A 26142-nucleotide genomic window follows, 5' to 3' on the forward strand; every position below is an offset into this window, starting at 1 on the left:
GGATCCGTGGCAGTATGAGGGGCAGGGGGAGCGGTATACCGATTGCCCACTGCTAGAGTGGAGTACAGACCCCCAGTCACCCCAGCAGCTGCCAGTTATTAGCCCCCGGCGCACCGCTATACCACACCGTCTCCGGCCACGAACTACCCTCAGAGTGCCCGGTTCAATTTGCGGGGCTACTCACAACCTATTCGGTGCTTTGGATGTAAGCAACTAGGGCACAAAAGACCAGAGTGTCCCCTAAACGCAGCGAATCATGCACAGTCCTGGAGAAGACCCGCCGGCGGAATCCCACATAATCCTGAATGCTGGGGCAGCCTACATGAAGCAGACCCCGTGCAAGCTGCCCACCAGAATAACCGGCAACGGGTTAAAGTGAATGGGAAGGAGGTCAGTGGTCTACGGGATACTGATGCTACCATGACCTTGCTACAAGAGAACTTGGTGTCTGAGAAACAGCACACTGGAGATACTGTGGCTGTGAGGGTAGCAGGGGGCACGGTGTTCCGCCTACCTGTTGCCAGGGTACATTTGGATTGGGGAGTGGGCGCTAGACCTGTGAATGTGGGGGTCAAGAAGGACTTACCTGCTGATGTTCTCCTTGGAAATGACTTGGCCCCCCTTGTTTCTGCCTACGCTCCTATGGGTCCCGCTGATGTTAACCCTGTGACTACCCGTGCCCAGATCCGTGCAGCAGAGACTGACCCACCTGCTGCTAAGCCCCAGGACGCTGAGCTCAGTAAATCTCTATCCGCTATTGATATGTGGAGGTCCCGTTACAATGCGCTGATGAAGGAGAAGAGGAGCGCAGAGGAAAAAGCATGTTTAGAACGTGAATCTCTGCTAGACAAGCTGCACCGACAGACTGCAGAAAACACCAGCTTGAGAGTGGGACATGAAACATTAAAGACAAACTTAGCGACACTTGAGGAGAAGCTGACGCTGGCTCATAGTGAGGTGCAGCAACTCAAGGGCACCCTATGTCAGTATGAAGGGATTGTGGATACCTATAAAGAGCAGGTACAGAAAACTCGTAAGGAAGCTGATGGGATTTTGAAGGACTGTTTAGCCCTAGTCTGGGCACTGAGGAAGTTGAACCCTTGTTTGTATGGACAGGAATTCTCTCTCATAACGGGAATACAGATGGATTGTCCTGGCAAACTGACATGCCTACCACCTCCTAGTCCGGTCATCCCCAGGTTGACCCGCAAAAGGGTCAAGCCGGGTCTGCCGGAGTGTTCCACAAGGGGGGAGCTATGTGACAGACCCTTCTGTCAGGACTGAAGGAGTTAACTGTGTTTAGCTTTAAGAAACTATTTTCTAAACACAAGTTGCTGGCTCCAACCATAATTTAGTTAGTGATAAGAATTCCATTGTTTGATCACCCTCAGAGAGAAAACGCCTAAGTGATAAGAAGAGCCAAGAGTGTCTTGTGGTTGAAGTGTTTAAGTAATATAATTCTATTGTATCATGTAAAAGGGCGCTTTTCCCTCCATGTAATGTACAACAGTCTTTCAACCCCCATCTGGGGGGGGGGGGGGTCAGACCTGCATAAATACTAGGCATAGCCTTTAATAAAGTACATTCTGTTTTAAACCTGAAATGTGGAGCTTGGTCTCATGTTTGAAGGGAAACTGATCGGGGTTGTAAATTGCTGATGTCTATGCAGGACATTGTTCTCTGGTATTAACCTTGGTATCCTGTTGGTACCGTAACAAACATTATTCAAATAAAACTTTATTTACATGGCTTTCATTTTCTTATATATAGTCTGTCAAAAATAATAATATCCAAATCTGCCATTTTTATTTAAAAAGCTCAAAATGTTTTAATATCTTCAAAAAAATGCATTTTATTTACAAGAATCCCATCTTGTGACACAGTAAAAGTAATCTTATATAAGGCCATTCTAATCTGTTTACTATTCCCTAGAGCAGCGGTCGCCAACCAGTGGTCCGCGAGATGTTGGTGGTCCGTGACACCATCAAGCAGGAATTAATCTCCTCTGATGGTGTCACCCCCATTGCGCCGCAACTCCCTACAGTGCCTGGCAGGACATCAGTGAAAAACGACGGAGGAGGAGTTAAATTACAATCTCCCTACGCACGTTGCGTAGTACTGCGCAATTTGCGTAGCTAGATTGTATTTTTAACTCCTCCCACCCGGCATGCTGCTCAGAGGAAGATGCTTCCATTCTAAAGCCAGCAGAGGTTGGTATAGTCTTGGCTTGAAAAAGTGGAATTAAAATATATAAAAAAGTAAATCTTAAAAAAATTTTATTTTCTTCCCTTTACCTGTCTCTTTGTAGTAGTTTTCCTAATTCCTTCACATGGACTTACATCACTGTTTGTCTTCTTTTTTTAATTTTTTATTAAATATTAATTATTTTTTATTCTAATAATTTTCCCGTGCACAAAGCCATTCCACCTGAATTCCAGTAATTGCCATCCAGCAGAGCAGCCATACCCCACCAGTATTATATAACAGCCAGTAACATCAGTCGTGGTTAGCGCACATCCATATTGAGAGCTTTCTGATATAAACGTAATTTGTGACTCCAATGTCTGCCCATGATCATAAGTAGTTTTGAATAATTCCTAACTGGGGAGGTAACCTGAAAGTCTTCTGGTCCTTTTAAACACAATTCTTTTTTCCCCACTTTCTGCCTCTCTGTTTCAAGCTGAAAAGTTGGCACTCACCCTTCATCTATCATTTGGAAGTATTCTCTCAGTTCTGTCATTCAGTTAGTTAATTCCAAAGAATAATTCTTAAAAATGTGTAAATATATACATAGGGGCCTATCTATCAAGCCCTGAATGGAGCTTGAAGGGCCATTTCGCCAGAAACACAGGTTATGCAGCAGCGGTCTAAAGACCTCTGCTCCATAACCCTGTCCGCCTGCTCTGATGAGGAGGACAGGAATCGCCGGAATTCAACCCAATCGAGTACGATCGGGTTGATTGACATCTCCCTGCTGGCGGCCCATTGGCCGCGAGTCTGCAGGGGGTGGCGTTGCACCAGCAGTTCTTGTGAGCTGCTGGTGCAATTCTGAATACGGAGAGCGGATTGCTCTCCGCATTCAGCGAGGTCTTGCGGGCCTGATCCACACTGTCGAATCAGGTCCGCAAGATCTTTAATAAATTGGCCTCATAATGTAAACTTTGCTATGGTTATACTAGTTATGTATAATATGTGTGTGTATGTATTTAAATATATACTGTATATATATATATATATATATATATATATATATATACACACACACCCACACAAACACATTATAGAGATTTGTACCTTTTAAAAAAAAATCATGTTAGTGGTCCACGGGATTCAAAATTGCGAGTTTAGTGGTCCCTGAGGTCCTAAAGGTTGGCGACCCCTGCCCTAGAGCTCTTCACCCAGATGAGATTATCTAAAATGATATAAACAATGGCAAAATTTGCTCTAAGGGGCGTTCCCTGCATTTCTGTATGTAAAAAAGAGACAAGCCCAGTACAATATAGCACTGTATCACATTAGAGTTTTTTTACATTTACACTTTGTACTTTGTATTATTATATTACATATTTCAGATTGTGTCCTTTAAGTTTTATTACATTTAAAATTTGCACTTTTTATTTTGTGTTTAATGCAATTAGATTCTGTATACAGCAGTGTATTTAGGATTGTGATTTTACAAATTCTGATTATACTTTTAAAGTTTCTGTGTAACATTTACAAATTGGGATGATACTTTGCATATATTCCTGTGTAACGTTTACAAATTGGGATGATACTTTGCATATTTCTGTGTAACTTTTACAAATTGGGATGATACTTTGCATAATCCTGTGTCTTTTACAAATTGTATTGCACTTTGTATTTATTCTGAGACTTTTTATCAGTTCCAGATGCTCCCCTGCTAACATCAATCTCCCCTGTGAGATTCTTTATCCCAGAGAACCTCATTACTTCCTATGGGAGGAAGGTCTCATCTCTCTGGGAAGTCATATCTGGAGAGCTAGATATGTCCATTCGAAGAAGAGGATGAGCTCCTTACAGGATATCTCTTTGTCTATGTTATTAAAGCTTAGCATCTTTCTATGAGAGCATACTGAGGTATGCTAAAGAGCATGCACAATATGGCAAGAGTGTTTACAAAAATGTTTGTAACAATCTTATACATTTAGTGATCAGAACGCAAGTACACACATAAGCCTACTTCAGTATGCTTTCATGAAAAGCAGCTAACCTTATACAAAGGAGACCAAGAAAAATAGATCAGTTTGATTATAGATGTATACAGGATAGTTTTTAAAATTGTGGGCTCTCACTGCTCTTTATGAATCATGAAAGTGTGCTTATTCTCCTATCTACTAATAGACTAATCTTAAAGGAACAATAATGTTAGAAGTAATCTTTCATGATTGAGACAGAATATACAATTTTAAACAACTTTCCAATGTACTTATATTCTCTAATTTGCTCTTGGTGTCCTTTGTTTAAAAGCATACTTAAGTAGGCTCAGGAGCAGCTGATTGGTGGCTGCAAATAAATGCTTCTTATCATTGGCTCACCAGATGTGTTAAGCTGGCTCCCAGTAGTACATTGCTGCTCCTGAGCCTGCCTAGGAATGCTTTTCAACAAAGGATACCAAGGGAACAAGGCACATTTGAAAATAGAAGTAAATTGGAGAGTTGTTGTAAATTAAAATGTTCAATCAGAATCATGTAAGTTTAATTTTGACTTTATTGTCCCTTTATTAGATGTGCATTCACATAATTAAAGAAACATAAGAATATTTCCACCTCTATAGACTGTATGTTGATCAGTAATATAAGTAAAATATTAGTAGCTTGAACCTAGTATCTTCTTACCCTTTTAGATATGTCTGTAGGTGTTTGTGATGAGTATTTTATACATGTAAAGAAGATTGACCCTAATGACCTTACCCTCTACCACCCTACTAGTTCTATCAGCTTCATGAGTAATGCTCTGCAGGCTTATTTAACAGCAATATACAGTATATAAACCTTTTTTTTTCACTGGTGTCCTTTAATCAGGGCTGGATATACACTATCAGAACCCCTAGACATAGTGCAATTAAGGGCTACATTACTTTTTCAATCTACATGTGCCCAGTGATGTCACCAATAATGTAGGCGTTCACTATTGTCCTCAAACGTATTTCTATTTAGTACGTTTTTGATCGGCTGTACTTAAAAGTCAAGTCTACCAAACGTACAGTGTAAAATTTTAGGGGTTGTGTTCCTGTGTAGTCTGTAGTAATCTCTTCTTCTGGTATCTAGTACCTCCCTTCCTTAGTAATTTGGAGTCAAGTCTTAAGAAATAAAACATCCTTGAATATTCAAAGAATGGACAAATCTGCTCCAACTGACCACCATAAATATGGTATGGATCAGTTGGTAAAGTTGTTTTAGACTCTACTTCCTTATGCAAAGGGTTAAATTAATCTTTCTTTAAAGCTGCAATTAGTAGTATTCAGACTTATGGTCCATTTTATGAAGAACAAACTTGCTCTTGAAGAAAATTTAATCAAAAGCGTTGAATTGAAAGGATGACTTTCTTCATCTTCAGACTAATGTCCCAAAAAAAGCAGCTTGTATGTTGAGTTACAAAATGTCGTATTAGTTGATATCTTCACTTTCTGTGCTCCCCAGTCATAACCAGGCAATAATGCATGTTTTGCAGGTCTTTTATGGAGACATATGCTCCTGTATCATCACGGTCAGGAGAAGTGTCTCTTCTTTGCTGCTGTATCTTTGAAAGCATGGGATCATCAGGTTCTTCTTCAATCTGATCTTCACAATTCTCTTCTTTCTGATTTTCATATGCATATATATCCTCAACTGTTGGAAGAAGGGGAGCCTCAGGTAGACTTTCATCTTGTTTTTGTTCCCTCAAATCTTCCTGGACAGATGAAGGAGCCTGCATGACGTGAGGTCGAAGATCTCCTACAAAAGATTTATTTTTGATGCCAGCTGAAGGAGGGAGAATGAGATAGTCTGCCTGACAAAGAGGAAGTTCATCTCCAACAGGGGAAGAAGGAAGAGACATAACCTGCTGGATGCCTGAGAAACCTCTCTGGTCCAGATCCTCATAGGCAAAGTACATGGGAGGAGAATCATCAGTATCTCTTGGAGCTGGAAACTGGAAAAAGAAGTATCCTTGATTATGAAAACTACAGAAGGAACGCCCGCTGCCTTCAGTGGGATTCTCTTGAAAAGAAGAAGGGGGATATTTTGTTGGTTGTTCCTCTTTATCCCAGCAAATATCCACTTTGGACAAGTCTTGGGAGGCAACATCAATAGAGAAGGAGGAAATTGAAAATGGAGAGGGTGACCAATTCTGTAAAGACAAAAGGAAATGATTATTGTATTAAGAACTCTATTTACACCACAATATATATTAATTTATTAAAGGAAAATAAAATATCCACATTTTCATGTAAAAGTATCATTTTAATTTTAGTATTAAAGGGACATGAAACCCAAGATTATTAAGATGGCCTGTCACCGTGTAGGTTAGCATTTATATACAAAGATTTTATAATATATACATGAATACGCTCCAACATGCATTAAAGGGACATTAAAGGCTCCTTTGTTGAAGGAGCAGAAATGCACTACTGGGAGCTAGCTGAGCGCATTGGGTGAGCCAATGACAAGAGGCATTTATGTGCAGTTACCAATCAGCAGTTAGTTGCCGTAGCAAAAGTAGTACAAAGTAAGTTTGAAAAGTTGTTTAAAATTTCTGCACTATCTGATTCACGAAAGTTTAATTTTTACTTTTATTGAAAACAAACCAACAAATCACAGAGGCTGCTAAGTATGTGAATAACTTGCTAATAGGACATGTGACATTGATGATGGCTGTGAACATATGAGAGAGAAGCACAGTTTTTTCTGGGTTTTTTGTAATGTAAACTGAAGATTTTTTTTTAACTGGAATAGATCTGAAGTATTTTTTTAATTAAAATGTATATATCAGAGGGTCATTTATTTTAATGTATTCTGTGAATTTTTTTTTAACACTTACACTTTACGTCAGGTCTCAAGTTGCACTAATTCTTTTAGCAATATTTGTTTTTTTATTTGAGCTCAACCCATAACGTTTATCTTGTAATATCAGCAATATTTAGCGCGGTCGCAATATTCATTGAAAGTAATGGATGCACTAGAGAGATAGCGGCTGTAAATCTGTTTTACTATGAATTTATAGTATCAATTTGTGCTCTAATTATAAGTGCAGCCTTAGCGTGCATGGAGGCAGAGGCGCATCCCCTATAAAAACAAGTTCACAAAGAAGCATTCTCGCTTAAAGGGACAGTCTACACCATCATTTTTATTTTTTAAAAGATAGATCATCCCTTTATTACCCATTCCCCCAGTTTTGCATAACCAACACTGTTATATTAATACACACTTTACCTCTGTGATTTACTTATTCCTAAGCCTCTGCAGACTGTGCTTTTATCTCAGTGCTTTTGACAGACATGCATTTTAACCAATCAGTGCTGACTCATAAATAACTCAGAGTGAGCATAATGCTATCTATATGACTCATATGAACTAGCAGTGTCTAACTGTGAAAAACTGTCAAAATAAACTGAGATAAGAGGCAGTTAAACGTCTTAGAATTATGCATATGAGCTTATCTAGGTTTAGCTTTTCACAAAGAATACCAAGAGAGCAAAGCAAATTTGATGATAAAAGTAAATTGGAAAGTTGTTTAAAATTGCCTGCCCTATCTGAATCATGAACGTTTAATTGTGACTAGACTGTCCCTTTAAGGGTCTCTTAGGAAGGTACAAAGCAGCGGGTCATGATTTACCATATAAAGAGTGTTAAAAGCTAGTAAAAACATAGTCGCCATTCTGTTTTCAGTTCAGGCCAAAAGTTAAATGGGTCTTTAACAAAATCACTCTATTTGTAGGTGTTGTGGTCCTAAAGTGAGTTTTACTGCAGATTCCTTTAGCTTTACATGATATCACATAGTCAGCACATATACATACAGTATGGATATGTCCTTATACATAGGTAAATATGTAACATGTTTGCTGTATACAGCCTCTGTAATAGTGATGAATTGAGCTTTAAAGGGACATAAAACCTATTTTTTCTTTCATGATTCAGATAGAACAAACAATTTTAAATATCTTTCCAATTTACTTCGGTTATCAAATTTTCTTAGTTTTCTTGTTATCCTTTGTTGAAGAGCAAGGATGTAAGCTCAGACGTGTGCACGTGTCTGCAGCACTATATAACAGCAGTTTTGCAACAATGTTATACATTAGCAGGAGCATTATTTTCCCTATGTACAAAAAGAAGAAAAACATGAGATAGTCATATCATGATTTATAGAAATACACATTAATTTATGTGAAAATATCATATATCAGATTTTGTATAACAAATACATTGAAAATAACTTTCTATGAGATATTCTAGTTTGTTCAGGTATACATCTAGCTGTTTCTTGGACATTAACAGATGAAATTTAAGATTAGCTTTAGAGAAATGTGCTTGTTCATGGACAGTAATGAAATGGTATAAAGTAGGCAAAAACAGAATATCCGGGACATCAATGACTCTTATTTATCAACTGTCCGATGGTCATCGCGCCGTACTTGACGTGTGTGTTTTTGACAGACCTTTTAATAAATAAGGCCGTCGAATGTAGATTCGCGGCAGCAATGTCTGGCAATGAATGTCTGGCCAGCGTATTGACTCCATCGAATGTGTTGAGATTGATGCAATGATAAATCGGCCCCTTAGTGTTAGTTTGCAAAGAGTTTTGTGTTTCCTTAAAGAAACATAAAACTACACAAAGAAAATGACCTAATGCATTATAATATTTTCTTATCCCTATCTTAAAGGGACAGTCAACACCAGAATTTTTGTTGTTTAAAAATACAGATAATCCCTTTATTACCCATTCCCCGGTTTTGCATAACCAACACTATTATATAAATACACTTTTTACCTCTGTGATTACCTTGGCCTATATTTATCAAGGTCTGTCGGACCTGATCCGACAGTGTGGATCAGGTCCGACAGACCTCGCTGAATACGGCGAGCAATACGCTCGCCGTATTCAGCATTGCGCCAGCAGCTCACAAGAGCTGCTGGTGCAACGCCACCCCCTGCAGACTCGCGACCAATAGGCCACCAGCAGGGGGTGTCAATCAACCCGATCGTACTCGATCGGGTTGATTTCTGGCGATGTCTGTCCGCCTGCTCAGAGCAGGCGGATAGGTTATGGAGCAGCGGTCTTTGTGCCTGCTGCTTCATAACTGCTGTTTCTGGCGATGTCTGCAGGCTCGCCAGAAACACGGGGCATGAAGCTCCATTCGGAGCTTGATAAATATGCCCCCTTGTATCTAAGCCTCTGCAGACAGCTTCTTATCTCAGTTATATTAATATACTTTTTACCTCTGTGATTACCCTGTATCTAAGCCTCTGCAGACTGCTCCTTATCTCAGTTATATTAATATACTTTTTACCTCTGTAATTACCTTGTATCTAAGCCTCTGCAGACTGCCCCTTATCTCAGTTATATTAATATACTTTTTACCTCTGTGATTACCTTGTATCTAAGCCTCTGCAGACTGCCCCTTATCTCAGTTATATAAATATACTTTTTACCTCTGTGATTACCTTGTATCTAAGCCTCTGCAGACTGCTCCTTATCTCAGTTATATTAATACACTTTTTACCTCTGTGATTACCCTGTATCTAAGCCTCTGTAGACTGCCCCCTTGTTTCAGTTCTTTTCAAAGACTTGCATTTTAGCCAATCAGTGCTCACTCCAGGGTAACTTCACGTGCATGAGCTCAGTGTTATCTATATGAAACACATGAACTAATGCCCATAGTGGTCAAAATGCATTCAGATGCATTATGAACCTCCTAGGTTTAGCTTTCAACTATAAATACCAAGAGAACAAAGCAAAATTGGTGATAAAAGTAGATTGGAAAGTTGTTTAAAATTACATTCTCTATTTAAATCATGAAATTATTTTTTGACTTTACTGTCCCTTTAAACCTATGTGTTTATCTGCCATAAAGTTTAAGTCAGCTGCAAACTGGGAATGCTGCTGAATGTAGCTGCTCAGCCAATCAGAGGAAACGTTTGTGTGTAGCTACCAATAACCAGCAATGTTCAGCTAAGGAACTGTAGTATATTGACTCTACTAGACTGACTCAAACTATCGGCTAGATTTAGAGTTTTGTCGGTAACAACCCGAAAAGCTAACGCCGGCTTTTTTCTGGCCGCACCATAAAAATAACTCTGGTATTGAGAGTCCACATAAAGGCTGCGTGAGGCTCCAAAAAAGGAGCTTAGAGCATATTTAACGCAGCTTCAACTCTCGATACCAGAGTTGCTTACAGACGCGGCCAGCCTCAAAAACGTGCTTGTGCACGATTCCCCCATAGGAAACAATGGGGCTGTTTGAGCTGAAAAAAAACCTAACACCTGCAAAAAAGCCGCGTTCAGCTCCTAACGCAGCCCCATTGTTTGCTATGCGGAAACACTTCCTACGTCTGCACCTAACACTCTAACATGTACCCCGAGTCTAAACACCCCTAGCCTTACACTTATTAACCCCTAATCTGCCACCCCCGCTATCGCTGACACCTGCATATTATTATTAACCCCTAATCTGCCGCTCCGTAAACCGCCGCTACTTACATTATCCCTATGTACCCCTAATCTGCTGCCCTAACATCGCCGACCCCTATATTATATTTATTAACCCCTAATCTGCCCCCCACAACGTCGCCTCCACCTGCCTACGCTTATTAACCCCTAATCTGCCGAGCGGACCTGAGCGCTACTATAATAAAGTTATTAACCCCTAATCTGCCTCACTAACCCTGTAATAAATAGTATTAACCCCTAATCTGCCCTCCCTAACATCGCCGACACCTAACTTCAATTATTAACCCCTAATCTGCCGACTGGAGCTCACCGCTATTCTAATAAATGTATTAACCCCTAAAGCTAAGTTTAACCCTAACACTAACACCCCCCCTAAGTTAAATATAATTTACATCTAACGAAATTAATTATCTCTTATTAAATAAATTATTCCTATTTAAAGCTAAATACTTACCTGTAAAATAAATCCTAATATAGCTACACTATAAATTATAATTATATTATAGCTATTTTAGGATTAATATTTATTTTACAGGTAACTTTGTAATTATTTTAACCAGGTACAATAGCTATTAAATAGTTAAGTTACCTAGTTAAAATAATAACAAAATTACCTGTAAAATAAATCCTAACCTAAGTTACAATTAAACCTAACACTACACTATCATTAAATTAATCACCTACTCTAAGCCCCCTAATAAAATAACAAAGACCCCCAAAATAAAAAATGCCCTACCCTATTCTAAATTACTAAAGTTCAAAGTTCTTTTACCTTACCAGCCCTGAACAGGGCCCTTTGCGGGGCATGCCCCAAGAAGTTCAGCTCTTTTGCCTGTAAAAAAAAACATACAATACCCCCCCAACATTACAACCCACCACCCACATACCCCTAATCTAACCCAAACCCCCCTTAAATAAACCTAACACCAAGCCCCTGAAGATCATCCTACCTTGTCTTCACCTCACCGGGTATCACACCGATCCGTCCTGGCTCCGATATCTTCATCCAACCCAAGCGGGGGCTAGACATCCACTGAAGAAGTCCAGAAGAGGGTCCAAAGTCTTCATCCTATCCAGGAAGAAGAGTAGATCCAGACCGGCAACCATCATCTTCCAAGCGGCATCTTCTATCTTCATCCGATGAGGACCGGCTCCATCCTGAAGACCTCCACTCAGGACCCATCTTCATCCGGCGACGTCCAACTGAAGAATGACGGTTCCTTTAAGGGACGTCATCCAAGATGGCGTCCCTCGAATTCCGATTGGCTGATAGGATTCTATCAGCCAATCGGAATTAAGGTAGGAATATTCTGATTGGCTGATCAGAATCAAGTTCAATCCGATTGGCTGATCCAATCAGCCAATCAGATTGAGCTCGCATTCTATTGGCTGTTCCGATCAGCCAATAGAATGCAAGCTCAATCTGATTGGCTGATTGGATCAGCCAATCGGATTGATCTTGATTCTGATTGGCTGATTCCATCAGCCAATCAGAATATTCCTACCTTAATTCCGATAGGCTGATAGAATCCTATCAGCCAATCGTAATTCGAGGGATGCCATCTTGGATGACGTCCCTTAAAGGAACCGTCATTCTTCAGTTGGACGTCGCCGGATGAAGATGGGTCCGCGGTGGAAGTCTTCAGGATGGAGCCGGTCCTCATCGGATGAAGATAGAAGATGCCGCTTGGAAGATGATGGGTGCCGGTCCGGATCTACTCTTCTTCCCGGATAGGATGTGTTACGGTTACCCTTAGTCTCGCTGAGAGATGGACCGCTTAGTAGCCTGGATTCCTATTGCTGAAGAGGGGAGAAACTGCTTTCCATAGTATTCTATATGAGTCTCGCAAATGTAGAATAATCCCCCTTAGCTGTAGTACAGCTAGGATACCCTTCTGCCCACAAAAACGAGTCAACGCTGCGATTGAGGGACAACCAAGAACTGAGGACTGGGATGCCCAGCCTGCTTTTTATTTAGGTTACATGCACACAGGGCACTCCCAGGGGGGGAAGCATAAAATCCCCCATCACACATTTAGACAAAGCCCTTGGACAGGCCACCGCAGATAACAAGTAGACACAAGAAAACAATTGAGTCCTTCTTATCACCTAGCAGTGAATGCTTATCACAAACTTAATTACAGTACACAATATGCTAGGAAACCTGCCTCAGAAAATAGTTTTCTCAAAACTGAACAGAGTTAACCCTTTATGAAATGATACTTGTTACAGTTTTCTTGGAGCCCTTCTTAGGCGCTGGCTTGGCTGGTTCAGGCATTGCTGCTGGGAAATAAGTTTCTTCACAACAAAATAACTAATGCTTCTGTAACAGTGCTCCCTTTCTGTGGAACACTCTGGCAGACACGGTCTGACCCCTTTTCGGGGCAGACTAAGGCTGTCCAGACCGCTGGTTATGCGGGGCTGAGGTCGGTTTGTCTGGACAACCCGTCGGTGTTGCCATTCTGTTTCCCAGGTCTGTAAGTAATGGTGAAATTGAAGGGTTGCAATGATAAACTCCAACGTAATAGCCTGCCATTATCTCCAGAGACCCGGTTCAGCCACACCAACGGGTTATGGTCGGTGACCAGAGTGAACTCCTGCCCATATAAATAGGGAGTCAATTTCTTTAATGCCCACACCAAAGCCAAACACTCCTTTTCGACCGCTGCATAGCTGACTTCGCGGGGCAGGAGCTTCCGGCTGATGTAGGCAACTGGATGCTCCCCTCCATCTTCGCCTACTTGGCTGAGGACGGCTCCCAGCCCGAACATGGAAGCATCTGTATGGACGATAAAACGTTTGTTAAGGGCTGGAGCCGCCAAGACAGGAGCGTTAATTAGAGCATTTTTGAGAGCCTGGAAAGCCGTTTCACAGTGGGGAGACCACAGGACCTGTCGAGGTAAGTTCTTCTTGGTCAAGTCAGTCAGGGGTTTGGCAAGTGTGCTGTAGTCTGGTACGAACCGTCTATAGTACCCTGCCGTGCCCAGGAAGGCTAGGACCTGAGTCTTAGTGATGGGGGTGGGCCAATTGGCGACAGCTTCTATCTTGGCCGGCTCTGGTCGCTGCTTTCCACACCCCACCCGGTGACCCAGGTACTGTACCTCGGCCATCCCAAAGTGGCATTTTTCTGGCTTCAGAGTCTGGCCAGCAGCCCGGATCTGATCCAGAACCATTCCTATGTGAGCTAAGTGGTCCTCCCATGACTCACTGTGGATCGCTATGTCGTCCAGGTAGGCGCAAGCAAAACTCTGGAAGCCATCCAGGAGCCTATCCACCAAGCGCTGGAATGTAGCTGGGGCATTCTTCATCCCAAACGGCATTACCCTAAACTGATATAAGCCGAATGGGGTGACGAATGCCGACTTGGGGATAGCCAGGGGAATCTGCCAGTAACCTTTGCAGAGGTCAATAGTGGTCAGGTAATTTCCCCTGGCTATACGATCGAGTAGATCGTCTACCCTGGGCATAGGGTAAGCGTCCGTCACGGTCTTTTCATTGAGCCTCCGATAGTCTACGCAGAACCGGGTGGTCCCATCTTTCTTGGGCACCAAGACAACTGGGGAGGCCCAGGGACTATCGGAGGGCTCAATTACCCTGAGTTGGAGCATCTCATCGATCTCCTTCTTCATTCCTATCCTAACTGCTTTGGGGATTCGGTACGGAGCCTGGCGCAAGGGAGCTTGTCCCGGAGTATCTACCTGGTGGGTGGTTAAAGTAGTGTACCCTGGCTTCGGGGAGAAGGTGAGGTGTTTGGACTGTAGGAGTTGGTTGAGCTGCTCCCTTTCAGTGGGGCTAAGTCGGTCTCCTATCTGAACCTGAGCCACTATACCTGTGGGGAGACTCTTTTCTAATAGGTCTGGAATGGGTAGACTGTCGGGGCCTTCCTGAGGGGAACAACATACGGCCGTCACATTCTCTGGTCGCTCAAAATATTCCTTGAGCATGTTTACATGGAATGTCTTTCTAAGATTGTTGTCGTGGCAGCTAGCTATCACATAAGTGGTGTCTCCCCTTTTCTCTACGATCTGGTAGGGGCCCTGCCAGGACGCCTGCAATTTGTCTGTCTTCAACGGCTTAAGTACTAACACCTTTTGTCCTATGGTAAATATTCTCTTTCGGGCCCCCCGATCGTACCATACTTTCTGTCTTCTCTGGGCCGACTGGAGATTAGCCCGCACGGATTTGGCTAATTGCTCCATTCGGTCCCTGAGTTTCAGCACGTATGGCACAATGGGGACACCGTCAGTCTCCATCTCTCCCTCCCAGTGCTCCCGGATCAGGTTTAGGGGTCCCCGTACCTTTCTTCCGTAGAGCAACTCGAAGGGAGAGAACCCTGTCGTTTCCTGGGGCACCTCCCGATAAGCAAAAAGGAGGTGCGGCAGGAAGCGTTCCCAGTCTCGGTATTCCTGAGTGAACGTCTTGAGCATTTGCTTGAGGGTCCCATTGAACCTCTCACACAGCCCGTTCGTCTGGGGGTGGTATGGGGAGCTCAGGAGGGACTTAATTTTGCAAACCTGCCAGAGTTGTTGGGTCAATTCAGCCGTAAATTGGGTGCCTCGGTCAGATAGGATTTCTTTTGGAAATCCTACCCGGGAGAACACCTGTACTAGTGCATTCGCTACCGTATCCGCTTGTATGTTGAATAGGGCGACAGCCTCTGGGTACCTGGTAGCGTAGTCCACTACGGTAAGAATGTAGCGCTTACCGGAGGGACTAGGGGTAGCCAGTGGTCCCACTAGGTCAATAGCAACCCGGCTGAAGGGTTCCTCTACAATGGGCATATTTACTAGATGGGCTTTAGGGTGATCGCCTCGCCTTCCTACTCGTTGACACACATCGCAGGTGTTACAGTAAGTTCTAACGTCAGCGTGTACCCCTGGCCAAAAGAACGTGTGAGTAATGCGGTGTAGGGTACGGGTTACAGCTAGGTGGCCTGCTAAGGGGATGTCGTGGCCTATCTTGAGGATTTCTTGACAGTATTTGTGGGGCACTACCAGCTGTCGCCTACGCTGTCCCCTTTTCTCTGTCCAGCGGTATAGTTTCCCTTTTTCCCATAAGAATGTTTCATTATCTGCCCCGCCCCCTCCGGTCTCTGCTCGTTCCCGGTACTTTTGTAAGGTCGGGTCAGTCTTAGACTCTGTCTCGAAAGCATCTGGGGTGTCCCAGGGTATGGGGCCTAACATGTCAGGCAAGGTCGGGGTAGGTCTTACCTGTGTCTCCCGCACTGGTGAGAGTTCTCGCTCCGTCCGGGCTTGGGCCCGTGTAGTCACTGGGTCCGCCTCGTTGTTGCATACTGGAGCATAGGCAGAAGTCATGGGGCCCAAATAATTGCCCAGTAGTACTTCGGCAGGTAAATTATCCATTATGCCCACGTTCACAGCCCCCTTTCCCGCTCCCCAATCAAGATGCACTTTAGCTGTTGGAATTTTGTACACATCCCCCCCCGCCACTCTAACGGCCACAGTCTGTCCAGATCGCTTGTGCTCCGGCACCAAATGACTCTGTACCAGTGTGATAGTAGCCCCTGTGTCTCTCAATCCCTCGGTAGATCGCCCCTCGAGCCATACCTTCTGCCGATGGTGCTGGCGGTTATCTGAGGCAGCATATACAGGGTCCGCCTCGTGAAGCGGCCCCAAATATTCCTCCATAGGGGCCTCTTGGTTAACACAGAGGGTCCGGGCCGGACGATATGCCCCAGAGGGGTAATTGTAATTCCTGGGTGTCTGGTGCGTATTAAGGGGGCAGCTAGCCATGAAATGCCCTGGTTGCTTGCATCGGTGGCAAGTCGGTCTGGGACGCTCAGAGCTGTTATTGGGTGGTCCTGAGTGTCAGGCGGGCCCTGCGGGCACCGGGGCTCGGAATTCAGCACGAGGGGGTGCACGGTAAACCTCTCTGGGTTCGTGAAGACGGGAGTCATAATGTTCATCGGCCAATTTGGCTGCTTCTTCTAAGGTAGAAGGTCGCCTGTCTCGCAGCCATTCCTTCCCTTGCTGTTCCATGCCATTATAAAAATGTTCTAAGAGAAACAATTGTAAAATTTCCTCACCAGTCACCGCTTTACTTCCGCTCATCCAGTGATTTGCCGCTCTCCGCATTCGGTGCGCCCATTCCATATGGGTATCGTTAGGCTTCTTTTTCGTGCCCCGAAACTGTCGGCGATACGCGTCCGGAGTTACTGCGTACCGTCGCAACAGTGTCTCCTTAACTAGCTCATACTGTGTCACTTCCTCAGCACCCAGAGTACGAAAGGCTTCCAGGGCTCGCCCGGATAGTTTCCCAGACAATATCGTGGGCCACTCCCTGTTGGGAATCTGGTGCAGGGCACATTGCCTTTCGAAGTCCGCCAAATATTCATCAATCCCTGTCTCACTCTCTAGGAACGGTCGAAATGCCGCATAGGGTATCTTGGGCCTCCCAGCATTTTCGACAGGGATGATTACCTGCGGGGCTTTAGCATTGTGGTGTGCGTTCGCTAGGTTGAGTTCGTGGGCTTGAGTCTCTCGTATATCCTTGTCCGCTTCCGCCATCAACTGCTGTACCAATTCCATGGAGGGGTTCGGCCCGTACAGTGAGAGCCTCTCCCGAACAATCCTGGTTTTTTCGTCACTAATCGTGGTCGGTGTTTCCGCCATTGTGAAGCTCTGATCCAGTTCGGTCAATTCTGCGATCAGCTCTCTCCTCGGCCGGTTGCTGGCGTACCCCCCTCTGCTTTCAAGTAAATCCTTTAGGGTTGTACGCTTCAATTTTTCGTAAGCGCTCTCCATCCGTTCTGTACCTCTCCTAGGAAATCCAGGAAAAATCCCACCGCTGCCGCCAAATATTACGGTTACCCTTAGTCTCGCTGAGAGATGGACCGCTTAGTAGCCTGGATTCCTATTGCTGAAGAGGGGAGAAACTGCTTTCCATAGTATTCTATATGAGTCTCGCAAATGTAGAATAATCCCCCTTAGCTGTAGTACAGCTAAGATACCCTTCTGCCCACAAAAACGAGTCAACGCTGCGATTGAGGGACAACCAAGAACTGAGGACTGGGATGCCCAGCCTGCTTTTTATTTAGGTTACATGCACACAGGGCACTCCCAGGGGGGGAAGCATAAAATCCCCCATCACACATTTAGACAAAGCCCTTGGACAGGCCACCGCAGATAACAAGTAGACACAAGAAAACAATTGAGTCCTTCTTATCACCTAGCAGTGAATGCTTATCACAAACTTAATTACAGTACACAATATGCTAGGAAACCTGCCTCAGAAAATAGTTTTCTCAAAACTGAACAGAGTTAACCCTTTATGAAATGATACTTGTTACAGTTTTCTTGGAGCCCTTCTTAGGCGCTGGCTTGGCTGGTTCAGGCATTGCTGCTGGGAAATAAGTTTCTTCACAACAAAATAACTAATGCTTCTGTAACAGGATGAAGACTTTGGAGCCTCTTCTGGACCTCTTCAGCTGCCGGAAGATGGATCGCCAGCCCCCGCTTGGGTTGGATGAAGATTTTGGAGCCAGGACGGATCGGTGAACCTGGTATGGTGAAGACAAGGTAGGATGATCTTCAGGGGCTTAGTGTTAGGTTTATTTAAGGGGGGTTTGGGTTAGATTAGGGGTATGTGGGTGGTGGGTTGTAATGTTGGGGGGGTATTGTATGTTTTTTTTTACAGGCAAAAGAGCTGAACTTCTTGGGGCATGCCCCGCAAAGGGCCCTGTTCAGGGCTGGTAAGGTAAAAGAGCTTTGAACTTTAGTAATTTAGAATAGGGTAGGGCATTTTTTTATTTTGGGGGGCTTTGTTATTTTATTAGGGGGCTTAGAGTAGGTGTAATTAGTTTAAAATTGTTGTAATATTTTTCTTATGTTTGTAAATATTTTTTTATTTTTTGTAGCTTAGTTCTTTTTTATTTTTTGTACTTTAGTTAGTTTATTTAATTGTAGTTATTTGTAGGTATTGTATTTAATTTATTTATTGATAGTGTAGTGTTAGGTTTAATTGTAACTTAGGTTAGGATTTATTTTACAGGTAAATTTGTAATTATTTTAACTATTTTAGCTATTAAATAGTTCTTAACTATTTAATAGCTATTGTACCTGGTTAAAATAAATACAAAGTTACCTGTAAAATAAATATTAATCCTAAAATAGCTATAATATAATTATAATTTATGTTGTAGCTATATTAGGATTTATTTTACAGGTAAGTATTTAGCTTTAAATAGGAATAATTTATTTAATAAGAGTGAATTAATTTCGTTAGATTAAAATTATATTTAATTTAGGGGGGTGTTAGTGTTAGGGTTAGACTTAGCTTTAGGGGTTAATACATTTATTAGAATAGCGGCGAGATTCGGTCGGCAGATTAGGGGTTAATAATTGAAGTTAGGTGTCGGCGATGTTAGGGAGGGCAGGCTAGGGGTTAATAAATATAATATAGGGGTCGGCGGTGTTAGGGGCAGCAGATTAGGGGTACATAGCTATAATGTAGCTGGCGGCTCTTTGCGGTCGGCAGATTAGGGGTTAATTATTGTAGGTAGGTGGCGGCGACGTTGTGGGGGGCAGGTTAGGGGTTAATAAATATAATATAGGGGTCGGCGATGTTAGGGCAGCAGATTAGGGGTACATAGGGATAATGTAGCTGGCGGGGGCGTGCGGACAGCAGATTAGGGGTTAATAAGTGTAGGTAGCTGGCGGCGACGTTGTGGGGGGCAGATTAGGGGTTAATAAATATAATATAGGGGTCGGCGGTGTTAGGGGCAGCAGATTAGGGGTACATAAGGATAACGTAGGTGGCGGTCGGCAGATTAGGGGTTAAAAAAATTTAATCGAGTTGCGGCGATGTGGGGGGACCTCGGTTTAGGGGTACATAGGTAGTTTATGGGTGTTAGTGTACTTTAGAGTACAGTAGTTAAGAGCTTTATGAACCGGCGTTAGCCCAGAAAGCTCTTAACTACTGACTTTTTTCTGCGGCTGGAGTTTTGTCGTTAGAATTCTAACGCTCACTTCAGACACGACTCTAAATACCGGAGTTAGAAAAATCCCATTGAAAAGATAGGATACGCAATTTATGTAAGGGGATCTGCGGTATGGAAAATTTGCGGCTGAAAAGTGAGCGTTAGACCCTTTTTTGAATGACTCCAAATACCGGAGGTAGCCTAAAACCAGCGTTAGGAGCCTCTAACGCTGGTTTTCACGGCTACCGCCAAACTCCAAATCTAGGCCTATGTGTTTAACTTCTTTATGAGGGTTAAACCCATAGTTCTATTTAAACAACATAAAAGGAGAAAATGCTGTAATGCATTATAACATCTTCTGATAGCAAGGTTTATGTTCCTTAGAAAATATAATCCTGTGCTCTCATCAAGTGAAGATAAAAAAATGCTCTAAAATGCAATTATTCCAATGGAATATAGTTGATTCTAAGTTACTATATTGTGATTCCATTAACGTATTTTTCAATAGACTTTAATGTAGTGCGAAAAGTTTAAAACACCCTATTCCCGTGCAAACCCAATCGTGTTTAACCAAGCACGTTAACCTGCATGAAATATTAATATTTCACATATAAGAATATGTTCTATTTATTCATAAATACACATTTATATATATATTTAAATATACATCTAGCAGATGGTTTTATGGTAAAATATATATCTATACCTATATACTGTATACTATATATGATTAGATATAGGTATAGATACAGGGAGTACAGAATTATTAGGCAAGTTGTATTTTTGAGGATTTATTTTATTATTGAACAACAACCATGTTCTCAATGAACCCAAAAAACTCATAAATATCAAAGCTGAATAGTTTTGGAAGTAGTTTTTAGTTTGTTTTTAGTTATAGCTATTTTAGGGGGATATCTGTGTGTGCAGGTGACTATTACTGTGCATAATTATTAGGCAACTTAACAAAAAACAAATATATACCCATTTCAATTATTTATTTTTACCAGTGAAACCAATATAACATCTCAACATTCACAAATATACATTTCTGACATTCAAAAACAAAACAAAAACAAATCAGTGACCAATATAGCCACCTTTCTTTGCAAGGACACTCAAAAGCCTGCCATCCATGGATTCTTATCAGTGTTTTGATCTGTTCACCATCAACATTGCGTGCAGCAGCAACCACAGCCTCCCAGACACTGTTCAGAGAGGTGTACTGTTTTCCCTCCTTGTAAATCTCACATTTGATGATGGACCACAGGTTCTCAATGGGGTTCAGATCAGGTGAACAAAGAGGCCATGTCATTAGATTTTCTTCTTTTAAACCCTTTCTTGCCAGCCACGCTGTGGAGTACTTGGACGCGTGTGATGGAGCATTGTCCTGCATGAAAATCATGTTTTTCTTGAAAGATGCAGACTTCTTCCTGTACCACTGCTTGAAGAAGGTGTCTTCCAGAAACTGGCAGTAGGACTGGGAGTTGAGCTTGACTCCATCCTCAACCCGAAAATCCCCCACAAGCTGATGATACCAGCCCAAACCAGTACTCCACCTCCACCTTGCTGGCGTCTGAGTCGGACTGGAGCTCTCTGCCCTTTACCAATCCAGCCACGGGCCCATCCATCTGGCCCATCAAGACTCACTCTCATTTCATCAGTCCATAAAACCTTAGAAAAATCAGTCTTGAGATATTTCTTGGTCCAGTCTTGACGTTTCAGCTTGTGTGTCTTGTTCAGTGGTGGTCGTCTTTCAGTCTTTCTTACCTTGGCCATGTCTCTGAGTATTGCACACCTTGTGCTTTTGGGCACTCCAGTGATGTTGCAGCTCTGAAATATGGCCAAACTGGTGGCAAGTGGCATCTTGGCAGCTGCACGCTTGACTTTTCTCAGTTCATGGGCAGTTATTTTGCACCTTGGTTTTTCCACACGCTTCCTGCGACCCTGTTGACTATTTTGAATGAAACGCTTGATTGTTCGATGATCACGCTTCAGAAGCTTTGCAATTTTAAGAGTGCTGCATCCCTCTGCAAGATATCTCACTATTTTTGACTTTTCTGAGCCTGTCAAGTCCTTCTTTTGACCCATTTTGCCAAAGGAAAGGAAGTTGCCTAATAATTATGCACACCTGATATAGGGTGTTGATGTCATTAGACCACACCCCTTCTCATTACAGAGATGCACATCACCTAATATGCTTAATTGGTAGTAGGCTTTCGAGCCTATACAGCTTGGAGTAAGACAACATGCATAAAGAGGATGATGTGGTCAAAATACTCATTTGCTTAATAATTCTGCACTCCCTGTATATAGAGATATAAATGGTAATATATATTTATAAATACATAGAACATATTCCCTTATGTGCAGAACATTAGAATGTATAATATTTACAGTAAATACATAGTTAAACATTTTATTAAATATTAATATTGCATAAATATGATTTTTCATGTTTTCAACTGCTTGACTTCAAAGGGTTCCAATGCACTTCTATATATATGTCTACATATGTATTTATGAGTTTATATGTGCATATGAGACTGTAAATACATGTACACACATATAAACATATAGCTATACATATTTATACATGTATATATCTCTATGTTAAAGCCCTTTGCCTGCCTTTTTTCTTCTTCTAACACCTGAGACCTTATATCTTTGAGCCTCTATAACCTTTTAATGCAATATTTAAAAAAAAAAAAAAAATATATCAGACAGTGGTATTATGAATGTAACTGTATTCTTAAAAATTATTTTTAGGCACGCTAGCCTAACGCGCACTGAATTAAATTACGCTCAAACAAATACATTTACTTTCAACTCGTAATACACGCACCACTTACGACGCGCGCAAAGACCCAAAATATACCCCTTTTCCAGTAATGTATAGCAATAGGATTCTTTAACTAAACTATGTTTTTGCGCTCCATTTAAGCGGATAGACCTCTATTAACATTAATGGTTGTACTATTTGTGCATACAGATTTATAAAGTCAGTAACTGCTGAACTGTTACCTCGAAAAAAGTTGAGGGGTTTGGAACGCTGACCCAGAAAATCTTCTTAAACCTGTAAACAGAGTACATAAATGCTTAATGTCAGACTATCTGTGAATGTTATTAAATAATATATATACACATATTATTATTTAATATATATAGATGGTTGTATACACCAAATAATTCATTTTATTTGTTAAATTCCAAAAGGAATGTGTGGACAAAACCCCCTTCTCTCACTCATCAAAGAAACTATTTGCATAGTTATCTCAGAAAAGAACAAATGCTTAGACTGTTGTATAGAAAAACAGATTGTTTCAAAAAGATAGTCATCTACATGGCTGTATATTCCAAGTCTTAGACCACCAACCTTTGTTGTAGAAAAAGTTCTGCACTATTTCCTGATAAGCTAACATATTATGAGTAACAGACAGTTACTTCAAAAGCGAAATTAGCATTTTGAAACCCCTCAGATGTGTATAACAAGATGAGTGATAAACCTATCAGACATGGCCTAAATATATGCAAAGATGTTAAGGACCCCCTATTGTGTTTGAATCCACACATTCTAGACAATGGAAGTTTGGCCATGCAGAAACACATGTTACAGTGTAGTTATTTGAATTCATTTTTTAATGTAATTGGTATAATTTTGTTTCAATGTGTAATCTGCTGGGTTTATATGAATATAAGGGAATACTCAAATTAATATATATATATATATATATATATATATATATATATATATATTCAGATAATATATTAAATATAAACATGTCTTAACCTATGTATTTTCTTTTTAAACATAGAATATCTTAAGGATTAAAAATGTCTCAAAATTAATAACACTACTATTTTCATTTCAGATCTGCATCTGGTATTGCCATGCATTCAAAATTGGGCCTTTCCAAACCAATTCAACAATGATGGTACAGAACAAAAAGGGGTGGGGTTATATCACATGATAAAACCCCAAGCATAGGATAGTAAAGGATGGCTGCTGTCTGTCTGCTAACTGGTAACTCAAATTGGCTGCATTTGAAATACAGCTACTAAAAGGCATAATAGCTACCCTTACTTTTCCACATGCAAAATACTCCTTTTGTATTCTGAGGTGAAATTGGACCTATTGAGAAATATTGGAAGCTGAATAAATTTGGTTATATCTGGTAAAGTATAAGAGGTTGCTAAATATAGGTAAAATTTTAAAACAAACATCCATTGTTGCTGTAATTAGCAGACTTAAAGGAATAAATTGTATTTTAACCTTGTATTTAATAGCCTGTGTAATTTAAAAATAATCCTTAGTGCTAAGTAATTTTTCTTTGCATATATATATATATATTAGAATTGGTCTTAATTGTAAGTAATTAATAATTTATTTCAGCTCAGATAAATTGACATAGGAGTTTGGTTGTTGGCACAAATAATATATACAATTTCTGATGTTTTAAATTGGAATTATATAAGATAAATTGTGGCTATATAGCTGATTGTACTGCTTAAATGTTAGTGGCTTATATCTTGGTCTCATTGTGGTATTTTAATACAATTCAATTGTGAATAAATAAGGTAAACATTTATGATCTTTGCATAGCATATTTTAATAATTTAAACGTGTATAGTATTGATTCATATCTAGTTTTCTACAAATATATTTCAATGTGTCTAACTATAAATATTAACTAATAAAAAGAACTGAGGAATTCTATATTAATTTTATGGTTTTGTATATGCATTTTATCGGAGTTTTATTTTAAAGAATAATTATTAAATATATTGTATTATAACCCGGCCATATACTGACATTAAGATTAGATATATTAATATGAGGACTCAGACTAATTATTTATTTGAATGCATTATTCTATCATTCTAACATTTATTTAGGGCAAGATTACAAGTCGCGAGTTATGACTATTCAGCATGCAATATGGTCTTTTCGCAAACAATTTCCATTGCGCAACTATTACAAGTTTTTAAAAATCACGATTGTGCATGTGCATTCACCTTTAACAGAACAATCCTTTCCGCGCTCGTAGAACTGTAGGTAACAGTTTTGCGCAATATAAAAGTTTCACGAACCACTTCAAAAATACATTACAAAGTACAGTTACACTCTTAACACTGTCTAATAAAAAATATTTAAAACAATTATTGCACACAACAGTTATAAGGGGCGAAAAGCCGACTCAGGGATTTTACATTGACATACATACACATACATTACATAGAGAAACATGGATTTATTTGTTTAGAGATATGTTTAACTAGGGAGATAATGAAAATATTTACATTACAATCTTATGTACATTAAACAATACCTTAGAGGGATTTTCAAAGAGATATTCGCATATAGATCTCATATAGATCTCAAGATTTATAGACATATATATATATTTATATACATATCTCGCTATAAATAGATATATCTGTCCAAAAATCATCACATATAAAGAGAAATATTTATTTATAAATAAATAGAACATATTCCGTTACAAAAACATTTTCACAATATGAAATAATCACATTTTCATGTACCTTTTTCAAGAAGAATACGTCATGGGCTTTGCGCAACATATTAGGGTTTTTGTGTGTTTTTTTCTATTTGTCTTCTCTATTGACTTCTATGGGTAATACATGAACGCGCATGTGATTTCGCTGTTTGCATTACGTGACTTAATGCGCACAAATTAAGGTGCTTTATAACTTGTAATAGCTGTGCAACCCCAAAAGCGAAAAAACGCAATGTTTTCACAGCTGATTTGCCGTGCGACTTGTAATCTTGCCCTTATTATTTAATGTCGCTTTAATATGTAATTACCATTAAGCCTGTGCTTATGTCTGTTTAATACCAAAAAAAAAAAAAATTCTTACCACCAATATTTTTTCTCTCAATATTATTATAGTTAGGAGGTGGGAACTGGTGGGAGCCCCAAAAATAGTAATTTGGGTCCACAAATGTGACAAATTCTTGAAATAAGAATTTTATTTCATTAAAAATAAGCTTAGATATAATTATGAACAAATTGTAGCCCCCTGAAGAATTTATATGGAACACAAATTTGAAAAGGATTATTTCTGTAATTAAGTTTTAATTTCCACACATATATTAAAGATCAGCTAATCAGTATAGAAAAGGTTTTTTTTTCTAGAAATGTGATTTTGGATTAGGACTCCATTTGTATCAGTGAATGAAAGTATATTTTTTCAATTTGATGCAATGTGTGATACAGAACGATGAACTGAACTTTAAATACCGTTTCTTTGGATCTACTATTTTGATTTCTCTAAAGAAAACAACAAACAACAGTATTGTATAGCGGAACAAAGATTCCTTTTTGTATTTGAGGGATTTGGAGATTGTATATGATTAGATACTATGGCCCCTATTTATCAAAGGTCTTGCGGACCTGATCTGACAGTGCGGATCAGGTCTGCAAGACCTCGCTAAATGCGGAGAGCAATACACTCTCCGCATTTAACATTGCACCAGCAGCTCACAAGAGCTGCTGGTTCAACACCGCTCCCTGCTGA

At 40.7% G+C, this 26142-nt stretch overlaps 1 protein-coding gene across 1 annotated transcript in view; it reads right to left on the bottom strand.

Annotated features, from left to right (window-relative positions):
• Window positions 1-3581: 3581 nt before the first annotated feature.
• Window positions 3582-26142, bottom strand: part of IL2RB (interleukin 2 receptor subunit beta) — an 80925-nt gene continuing 58364 nt past the window's right edge. The window contains exons 9-10 of the mRNA XM_053721223.1: window positions 22624-22675; window positions 3582-6348 (exon numbers count right to left, since the gene is read on the bottom strand). Of these exons, the coding sequence (XP_053577198.1) occupies window positions 5641-6348; window positions 22624-22675 (760 nt within the window). The 3' untranslated portion in view covers window positions 3582-5640. The remainder of the gene's footprint in view (window positions 6349-22623; window positions 22676-26142) is intronic.

The sequence above is a fragment of the Bombina bombina genome, chromosome 7 (genome assembly GCF_027579735.1).
Source record: "Bombina bombina isolate aBomBom1 chromosome 7, aBomBom1.pri, whole genome shotgun sequence".
NCBI lineage: Eukaryota > Metazoa > Chordata > Amphibia > Anura > Bombinatoridae > Bombina > Bombina bombina.